At 39.9% G+C, this 10958-nt stretch overlaps 1 protein-coding gene across 2 annotated transcripts in view; it reads left to right on the top strand.

Annotated features, from left to right (window-relative positions):
* The first annotated feature begins 282 nt into the window (after positions 1 to 282).
* mdfi (MyoD family inhibitor) overlaps positions 283 to 10958 on the top strand; it is a 29030-nt gene continuing 18354 nt past the window's right edge. For both annotated transcript variants that reach the window (XM_010777087.1, XM_010777088.1), the window contains exons 1-2: positions 283 to 724; positions 2167 to 2362. In XM_010777087.1, the coding sequence (XP_010775389.1) occupies positions 2218 to 2362 (145 nt within the window). In that variant the 5' untranslated portion in view covers positions 283 to 724; positions 2167 to 2217. The remainder of the gene's footprint in view (positions 725 to 2166; positions 2363 to 10958) is intronic.

Genomic DNA, 10958 nt, shown 5'->3' with positions numbered 1-10958 from the left:
AGCACAACAGGTATGCTGCATTCAAGTAATTTTGAATTAGTAAAAGTGTTGAAACTTGTACATAAAAAGTTATATTCACAAACGTTTACTCTGTTATTAATGACAAAACATAATGGTCTCTGGGCTCATAATTCCTGATGAAAGCTACCCTGTGTTATTGCTGTGTCTGGTTCGGGTTAAGGGGGTAATTATATGACAGTATAGTTCAGCCCAACTAGTTTGTAGCCTGGAGGAAGCACAATCACTGCTGACTGTAGTTTCCTGTCCAATAGCTGCAGCACAGAAGTCTTAGGCAAGTTCAGTGGGAGTAATGAAGAGGAGAGACCGAGTAGCCTACACGGGACGTAGTTCCACGGTGGTGGACTTGGACATTTTTTGCAGAAAAGCAACTGAAAGTAACCCTGCAGTGCAGACAAAGAAGACCCAGCGAGCTGCCTGCAGAGACGCATAAACTTCCCAACATCTGGTCTGCTGGAGGACGGGGCGAGCCGGAGAGACACACTTTTGGAGGCGGAGAGAAAACTATCTTTGCTGGAATATGCATTGAATTTGGGAGTTTTTGGCCTACCTACATGAGCCGAAAAGAGAGCCGGTGGTCGTGTGAGGTGACAAGAGTGGAGGCAACGAGTACGGCAAAGGTCGCGGAGGGCGAGAAGTCCACCTGGTCGGTCAGAGAATGAATTAGCCGAACGTTTTGCTGCACCGCGTCCCAGCCAGAGAGAAGGTACGGGGTTGTTTTGCTGTGCTGTTGTTGTAACCTACATCAAACTTACTTTTTGAAGTATGAATCTAGACAGAAGAAGAATCGCTACATTGAAGCTGAGCTCGGTCTGAGCATGCAGGGACTCGTTTAGGGAAAGCAGGGCGCAGACATGCAATAAAGGTAAACAGAAAACGCCCGTTAGCTGGCAGTAACTTCTGTAAGGGCAATTAATACTATACATTTCAGCATATATTTATCTTGAAAGGTAGACTGTTTTTAAAACCTTTTAACAGTTAACTTAAGCTGGAAGTTTGGCAGTGTTTTCACGCGTGTGGTGCGATGTTTGCTCTTTTTCCCGAAACTTCTATAGCCTACACTTTTTACTTTCTTGCATTTAAACTAAGCCCACTTAGTTGGGGTAAAACATTTTACGCATTTGGTAAACCATAGCTTATCAAGCGATTTCACAAAAACGTATTTAATAGGTTGTCAAAAGTGTTCTGGCCAGCAAATGCCGAGCAGAACCACGGGAGCGCGCAAACAGCTGTCCAGCTGAGCTGCTCTGGCAGGGCTGGCGCGCACCAAACACACGTTGGCACGTGACACACTCAATTTGTCCCGTGTTAATGATGACTTTGAGAAGGTGCCCGGGGCTTGGGGCTGACTGTCTGTTGGACTCCTCTCGAATATAAGATAAAACCCAGGTGAACTGATAACAGGTAATGTGGCAGGTATGAAGGTAGCCAGGTAGGAATGCATCATTTAGGCTATAGCAACCCTTACGTTTGCTGCAATCGTGGGTCGACAATAGTAGTCAATATTAAATCCTATTAAAGTTATAGTTAAAGTTAATATTAAAGTGGTATGTGTCTGTTTTGTCTAAGATCAAATCGAACCACCGTCTATTAATGTATGTCATAAAATAGTTAAAAATGCCAAATAACTTGCAGTGAAGTTTTACAAAAAATATCATTATTTAGTAATTTTTTTGCTTCTTCATATTTTTGTTTTTTGTCTTTTGTGTGTGTCTGTTCTTTTCATATAATTATAATTTAACTTTTCATACTACTTGAGTTACCTTTGCGTTTTTATCTCTTGTTGTTATAGGCTAAACATACTACCCATATTGTTTTTTATTTCCACAACACAAGTTTAAAGAGTTTAAACACTATTTATTAATGAAGGCTATTATTATGCACATCCGTTGTGTTGCCAGTGTTTCATGAAAGCAGCGTGCCAGCGCCTTCCTTGAGTGGTTTTATAGCTGTAAGGTATTCATGCTGGTTCAAGTTGTGCCTGATTACACCTTCCTCTCACTAAATCATGGCCATAAGCAACAAAAAACAATGGCAAGCATCAAGCTGTTTGGTTTTCAATTTAAAACGACAGACAAAAATCTGTCATGTGACCCATGCAATCACCTCTGTAATTATATGTTTGACTATCTCTCTCATCTTATTCAGGCTCACTCCTTGGCCCCTCCACCTCCTCCCATAAGAGCCAGGCCTACGCCCATGGATGAGGAGAGGAAGGCCCCTGCCATCTCCCCAGAGCCACCAGATGAGGGGGACCCCACTCCAGTTTCACAACCCAGTTCAAACAAGACCACGACATCAGAGATAGCAAACTCCCCGAACCCAAAGCCCTGTCCTCGCCCAGGTAAGGACAAAGTTACAAAAACAGGAAAGACTTCAACCAAACAACCTTTGCACGCTGTTGTGTAGCTTTTAGTGTGTCTGGGTGTATGTTCTTGTAATGGAGAAAGTACAAAATCACAGAAGTTATGTGATAGGTCTAAACAAGTCTTTTATAGGGCCAATGTTTGTAACTACAAACAAACAAACCCACTTTGATATAAGAACTCCTTTATGTTTTTTTGTGTGGCTGCCTCAAAACAAGGTGAGGCAGGGAGTTGATTAAAAGAGAAAGAGCCCTCCAGTAAGCAAAAGAGGCATTGGATTTGTGTTTTTTTATACATTTTAACCTTATTATGTTAAAAGTCTTGGCTCGTGTGTGAATATGTCTTGTGCAACACTTTTTCCTTTCTTTAGGAACTATAGTTAACCTCCTTTCCCGAAAGCAGAACAATTTATTCACCTTTGAGAAAGTAAGGTTGATGTTAGTTTTCCAGACTGGAACAGCCTTGACTCATTGTTATGCTTAACATTTTACAGATTGGTAATTACTAATCACTAATGGTTGACTCAAATTATTCCATCTATATCCCCCCAAAAATCATTGTGTGTTTTTGGTGGATGTCATGGTGATTCATTAGGTCAGAGGCCTTCTCACTGACAGATAAAAACAGTTGTGTACCGAGCTGATAGCTCAGTGTGGGGGGTGTGCCGCCTTGGATGATCTGAGGGGTCAGGACCAATTAAGGGCTGTGGAACGCTTAAAGTCTGCAATGGGACTCCTGGGAATTTGAGAATGAACCCATGACCCTTTGCCTTTGTGTGATTGGTCATGGTAAGGGTTGACTGACACCAGGGCGGGAACGAGGGAACAGTATTGTGCCTGAATGACTCATCCAGGATAAGCCAAAAATGATTCAAGTTTCCTAAAACACATTGAGAAAAACGGACAGCACAGACTGTAGTTCAGAATGAAGGTCATAATTAGGGTATGGTAAACAGTAAGGGAAGTGTGCAAAGATTTATGTGTCATGTTGCCATGGGAACCAACCACCAAAACCTGCAAAGGGTGATGGGGCTTTCTTAGTTTTGTTTTTTTAAAGACAAGTCTTAACCCAGTTTAGCATGATTCCTTTAATGAATGTGAGTATAATCAACACATGCACATTTCTGTTGCCGCCACATTGTGGTGCACCATGATGAGTGTCAGTACAGCATCACATTTAATGATAATACCTCAACGACGAGTTTTATAGTTATTAACTGAAGGTTTGTGTCGGAACATGTTCTCTGGGCTGTGCTTACTTTACCTGTGCGTTTTGCTCAGGAAGCCAACACAAAGTATAACTGTGGCTTCTCACACTAAAAGTTGCTGCTTCTCTGGCTGACAGGGATAATTTGTGTGTGTGTTGTGTGTGTAGGCTGAGCGTAGGTAGGTGAGCCAGGTCGGGGGGGGAGAAGATTGGTCAGGCTACCACTGAGGGCAACAAGGCCCTGCTTTCAGCGTTGTGCGACACTCCCCACCCATCAGTGTGCAGCGCTTTGAAACAACACAACAGGCACAGGTTTAGATCTAACTCAGCTTGAATTGAACTTGTGCCAATTTGGCCCATATTTAGAAATGGATAACTTCCAAGATGGCACTATTTATGTCAAAGATGTTTAGCTAGTAAAGATGCTTAACATATTTTTTTCTTCATGGTTTACTTTAAAGTTTAACAGCCTTTACTACATTTAAATTATGTTTTGCCATTTTATTTCACTTCGTACATTTTGACTGTTGCTAATTTAGTCACTTTCATGCTGACAGGAAGGGTGTATTATGCCCTAACAATCAGTAGCAACAGTAGGTATCAATCAGATCAACACCATTTTTCTTTGACATTAAATCTATGTTTAGGAGGTGACAACCTTAACGCTTTTAACTTTGATGAAAGACGAATAACAATCTAGGAGTTGTCATTTCTATAATACGAATGACAAATACTTGGACATCTGAGTAAAGGTCCTACCTTTCACCCGTTTACTGCTGCTAACTTTAATGAATGTGGCTGTGGAGCTGAAGTCTATACAAAGATGACATGCACAGATTTAACTTAGTTTCTATTAAGTTCTGATTGTTGTACTTTTTCCAATTGGTTGAACCACGCCTACAAATCGTATATAGGTGTTGTTAGTTTGCATAGGCACGTACGAGACTACATTATAATGATGCCATGCTCAAAAGGAAGCTTTTTTAGGCTATGAGAAGGTTTTTATAGACATTCAACTTTACCTTTTAAAGTACACAAAGCATTTTTCCTGCCTGATGCTTAAAATGTAGTTTTTGAGGCCATACTTTCTTTTATTTATGACAATGGCAGCATCAGCGTGGGAGATGGCCAATCACAATGCACCAAATGAGTTCAGTTTGAGTTTTAGCCCTAGTTGTCAGCCCGTATTTAAAGAGGCGTATTTGCTGCTGTTAAAGAATAAAGCTCTTTTCAGTCGTTACAAGGTCATTGAACAGTGGTGTGTGTGTGTGTGTGTGTGTGTGTGTGTGTGTGTGTGTGTGTGTGTGTGTGTGTGTGTGTGTGTGTGTGTGTGTGTGTGTGTGTGTGTGTGTGTGTTGACAGATGTGTGCCTCTCACTGTTGTGAGTGTTGCTATCACTCAGGCATGAAGATGCAATGAGGCTGTCTGTTTATATAGTAGCCTCTTACTGTACCGCCACATGCTGATTCCCTCATTCTCTTTCACCACTGGCATCTCTCTCACTCTATTTTGTCTCTTCCACCGTCTTTTTTTGCCCACTTCCCTGCTTTTGTCTTTCTGTCACTCTCTGCATTAGGGCTGAGGAAGAATGTATTTTTCTATTGCAATTGCATACAGTACAAGAGTTGCTTTCTTTTCAAATCACCAGAGCTATGATTCTATGAATGCCATTATTATCTGTGTCTCGAACTATAGAATGTGTATTTGGAGCTTGTTCATGTCAGCAGTTTCAAGACAGCTGTAGCCAGCTGCAGCTCTTTAATGTTTAATTGCAAGCGGGCCAAAGAAAATGAAGATTTTGGCTGTTGTTTAGTTAATATGTTGGATGGGAAACTAGTCTGTACTTTTAACACTCACCTAAAAATGTTTTAGTCAAGAAAAAGAAAGCCACTGTTATTGAATGAGTTGTTTTTCTGCCCAGAAATACAAACATAGCGGTTAGTCTTTCTCCAAATAAACAATTTAGTATTAGCTGACCCCATCAAGACGATTACAGTCAGGTCGCTTGCAGTTATTTGCTCTTTAATAATAAAGCATAGTTGACTGACAGCTGGTAGTTAAAATATCTCTGTACCATTTCTAAGCACATCATACTGCCTTTTCATTTTTTGTATCAGGACCACCAAGATTTCGGCTTTGTGTACCTTATTCCTTTAGTATGCCAAGCTAGCGTAAGGAGCAAAAGTGCAGAGCTGTCAACAGGGATTATGGTATCATTGATATGTTCCAAAAACGTAAAGTTGACAAGAAGTCGGACAAGAAGTTTCACATGTTTTGTTTTTAGCTGTTATCAATTAATGTTACTTTTAGAAGTGGCATTATTTATTCCTGAGATAATATGCTCAGCATTACGGTCAATGTTGTGCCAAACTGATGTGTTTTCATGGTTTAGATGATTTCTAGATCCCTTTGTTTATCCTGCTACCTAGTGCATAGAATACAAATAACAAATGTCCTATGTGTTACAGTTTAAACTAGATGCATTTTATCGCTCTCTATCTCTCTCTCGCTCTTCACTCTAGCGTGCGGAAGCAGCTATTTGCCTACTTGTCCCTTTTTAGTACTTGAGGTTTGTCGGGGCTTGTGTCTAATTTGGTTTCTCCCAGGGATAGAAATAAACTAGGAGCAATTTGAGGCATTTTACAGCATATTTGAGCTACGCAAACGAGCGTGCTTCTTTTTTTTTTAACTTTACCACCTCGCAAACATCTGAGAAACCGTTGCTGCGTCTGCTTTGGTGGCCTGCTCTCTCTCCCTCTCTCTCTCTGCTGTTGACAGAAAGTGTCAGCATGATTTGATAGTACTAACCACCCAGCAAACTGTCTGTCTTGTTGAGACACTTGAGCCAGAGGCCTGTTACTGTACACCTATTGCTTCAGTGACAGGTATGAAGGTTAACTCTTCAAGTATGTGGTTGTTGTCTCTTCCAGTGTAAGTCTACAGAGATGGTATGTAGATCTATACCAATACTGCCCTTCAGGCCAATATTGATGCATTAGAATAATAGAGATAAGAGTAGGGCTGAATGATTAATCGATTTTAAATCAAAATCGTGATTTTAAATGATACGATTATCAAATTGCAAAGCCTGCGATTTTTTATAACGTTTTTTTTTTGTTCTTCTTGTGTGTCAGTCATCCACACCAATCAGAAGTGCTATGCTCCACATGTAGCAGCCATTGTTAACCAATCAGAAGTGGCCCATGATAGAAGGTGATAGACAGATTGATCCAATCACCTGCCAAGTATTTTTGAAAGTGCCTGCCTTTTCCAAATGGCTTCCAATGGAGCTTTCCAGATGGTTTGGTGAAACAAACCATCTGAGTCAGGTTAGTAATGCTCCAACACATGTTTCTATTACAGGGTGAATCTTAAACTGAAGCTTGACTTTAAAGCAACCCAATGGAAGTTTCATGTAAGTTTAGTTCTTTCACTCGTAGCTCGGGCTGCGGGGGTGCTAGAAACGGGAGCATGTTGATACGACCTTCCTAGCCGGAGATATGGCCGCATTTTACAATAAACTTCCGTTGGGTCGCTTAAAAACAAATATCGCAAATCGAATCGCAATATTTGTCAGAAAAATCGCAATTACATTTTTTTCCCAAAATCGTGCAGCCCTAGATAAGAGAACACTAAACAAATATTCATAACTTTAATAACTCAATGTTGGCCTATGATATTGGCTTGCCATCAAAGCAGGGCAATGAAATAAGATCAATTTGTATTGTACCCCAAGGGAAAGTGTTACTTATACAGTAGGCTGCACGACATGAAGAAGATATGCTATTTGCAATATCAAATATCTTGATAATGAGATATCTTGTGATACATTCACAGATATCAAGATATACTAAATTCTGCCTTTCTGCTGCTTTTAGTATACTGCTAACTACATCACAATTCTTGTTGAATTATAAACAAAGAAGGAAAATATTTCCAACATGTTTTAATTAAACAAATTAACCATTGAAGTGAACACAAATGGAAACAATATAGCAGTCTTTTGCAATGTGTTTTTCCCACGGATTAACATCTTGATGAGACAGTAAACAAAAAAAGAGGAGTTTGTGTTTATGCAATAGTGGTGTCCCTAATTTAGGCTCCCTGTGTAATGCAACAGTATAGCAAACAGCAGTGTGTTCCCAGGAACCAGAGGAATCTCAGAGACAAAGTAACACAATTAAATTCCCCTTAAGCCTGTTCAACAGCAGACAGTTTTTGTCTTTAATGAGCTTACACGGCTTCATTCTCTCAGCAGCTATAATCTCTGATTTTGGACATATTCCAGCGCTGCAATCTGCACTGTGTGTGTGTGTGTGTGTGTGTGTGTGTGTGTGTGTGTGTGTGTGTGTGTGTGTGTGTGTGTGTGTGTGTGTGTGTGTGTGTGTGTGTGTGTGTGTGTCTGAGAGTGAGTGTGTGTGTGTGCTTTAGGCAGGATTGCAGCTAAACAATTGCCCCTTCTTTCCTTTTCCTTTGAGTGTGCGTGTGTACGGATGTGTGTATTTGTTGAGGAATACAGATAGAAAACGGTTTTGTAGTCATGTGTTATTTTCTTTGTATTTTCCTTCGTTTTGGTCTGAACCCCAGCGGTTGTGTGTGGTTTCAATCAGTTCCAGTCATTACTGCTGGCCTGAGAGCTGCTACTGCATCGTCCCCACTAACTGCGCTCTGCTGAACATTATTCTGCTCCGTTGCTCTTCACCTCACCTCATGCCATCTTCCTTCCAATTCTCTCGACTCTTATCTCTATCTTTATGTTTTTAGAGATGAGTCAGCAGGGCGTGCACCCATTTGTGTGCCTGAATAGTGTGCTTCTAAGTGACTGCTGCAACCGTAACAATCATTTGTATTATAGATTTATTTGCTAATTGTATTTTTACGGTTAATTGATCACTTATTTAATCTATTATGTTAGAGAATTGTAAAATAAACTACTTATTTTTTACCTAAAGATTGCACTTGTGTTTTTATATATTTATGGTTTTTGCTTTATCATAATATATAGTTAAAGTTTTTTATTACTGAATAGTGAGTATATTACACATACTAGACATAGAAAATATAACATTGTTTTCATGATTATAGAATTATGTATATTGTATTTTATATTGATACATAAACCTCTTTTGTATCAAATGTTTCATGAAATGCTCAAGACAGTTTTCACATAAATATTTAATATACAACATAGTAAAGCACCTAACTCTCATATTTTGGTATCTAAAATCAGTTTGTGACTCATCACTAACTGATTAGCAAAAGGTTGTTTCTTCTAATTGACTGATTGTTCCTGTAATACTTGCAAGTATGATCAAACACAACACAGAGACATTGATATATTGACAATATTAAACAGAGTTGCATCTTAACATTCACACTACACGGTGCAAGTTTCACTGGATTAACTCATCATTTTGGATGCCTGTTTCCCTGTTTGTGGCTGGTGGGTGTATATGTACCGTATGTCTTTGCCAAAGGGATGTACACACCTAAGAGACCAGCTTCTTTCCTTTGCACATTAGAAACCTGTGCCTCTAAAGAAGTACAAGTGAAGTCGTAGGTTGAGGTAGTTTGAAAGGCGGAAGGTAAACTCAGCTCAGCACTCCCCCTCAGAGATCATACCCAGAGGAACAGCAGGTTCTGCTCCCCTTCAGGTGATCTAGGATTTGTCACATCCTTTGCCAGCTAGCATAGCATGGATCTGTGTGTGTGAGTATATGTGTGTTTGTGTGTATCCACATGTTTTTGTTTGAATAGTTAACAGTTTGTTTTCTAGAAGACTGAAATTCTTTTGGATCGCCCTTCAGGGTCACTGACACGACGTGTACAAGCACCAACTGACAAACACGCACATGAACACAAGCACATACATGAACACAAGCAAGCATGCACAAACAAATACACATGTGTAAACACACAGCCAGCTCTCCTCAGCGGCTCTTGATTGCTCTGGTCTGATTCGAATTAGAGGCTCATCTTTCTCAGATCTCAGAAATGTCTCTGAGGTCGGGCGGTTCAGCGGTTTGATGCTGATGCCAACACACAATTGGTCTAAGGCCTGCTTGGATGGCACTAGGGGTTTTGATGGGGTTGTGTTTTGCTCCAACAATCGTGGTTTTAAACGTTTACAGGGGGAAAAACATTGACTGCAGTCACAAGACCTAAACTCATTTAACCCATAGTGCTCGGCAGTAGGAGTCTAAATAAGGACTCATAACATGCAACTATCAAGTGGTTAAGCCAAACAGATTATTACCACATAGTCATTACAATGTGGAGGTGTTAAACACATATTCTGATACTTCATGGACATATTTCTTGAATATCATCAACTTTGACTTTTCCAAACATGGCAGCAATACTCTGGTATCCTTACTTCTAATTCGACTACTACCTTTGTCCCACTTCCAAGGCGTTTACACTATTGTTGTCCTATTTAGCTAAATATATCATTTTCAGTAATTGCGGGATCTTTTTAAACTAATTTGTTGTGTGGAGTCATGGCTATTACACTGAAGAAGACCTTTCCTTTCCTGTGGTTTGCTGAAGTTGGGCTCTCGTGTGGCTTTGATAATGACATAATTGCCCCCAAATGCAGCTTCCAGAGAATGTGACCAAAACAGCACGAGAAGAGCTATAACCGATAAATGCCACCTAAAGCACTTTTTGTTTTAATTATATTACTGATCTGAATATTCTCAAAAACCTGCCAAATCTCATTAAAGTCAAATGTTGCCTGCCAGCATCTTTTGATATATTACTTTTTTCTATCCATCTTTAATATTTATAAATGGGTACCAGCTGCTAGAACAATGGATGATTTTAACTGATGGATTTTGACAAGCTTGTTGGTTACTGATTATGGTTAACGTGATGTTTAGAGAGATATTCAAAAATACATGACTTTACAGATGTAAGAATATGGAAACAGTATGCACGGAGCTACATATATTGTCTTTTCCATATTCCTTGAAATAAGTGCTGAGTGTTATCCAAAGTGATTACAGGAAAGTAAAATAAGGATGTATGGGGGAATGGATGTAATAACAGATGGACATATATAGTTGCTAGTGACATACACAACCTATAATACACTAACTAGACAAAATGTTGGCAGAGCAACGGTTCTCACTAGTGGCTTTCATATCTGAAGCTGACTGATTGAAACTAATGGATACAACATGGGCCTTAGAAATGGCTTCCACATGCAAGAGACAGCTGTGTGTGTGTGTGTGTGTGTGTGTGTGTGTGTGTGTGTGTGTGTGTGTGTGTGTGTGTGTGTGTGTGTGTGTGTGTGTGTGTGTGTGTGTGTGTGTGTGTTTGTGGAGAGCTGTTAATACATATAGGAAGGTAATATGTGTTTTATGT

The sequence above is a fragment of the Notothenia coriiceps genome, unplaced genomic scaffold (genome assembly GCF_000735185.1).
Source record: "Notothenia coriiceps isolate Sejong01 unplaced genomic scaffold, NC01 NC01_scaffold00017754, whole genome shotgun sequence".
NCBI lineage: Eukaryota > Metazoa > Chordata > Actinopteri > Perciformes > Nototheniidae > Notothenia > Notothenia coriiceps.
This window is presented reverse-complemented; position numbering and strand designations above follow the sequence as displayed.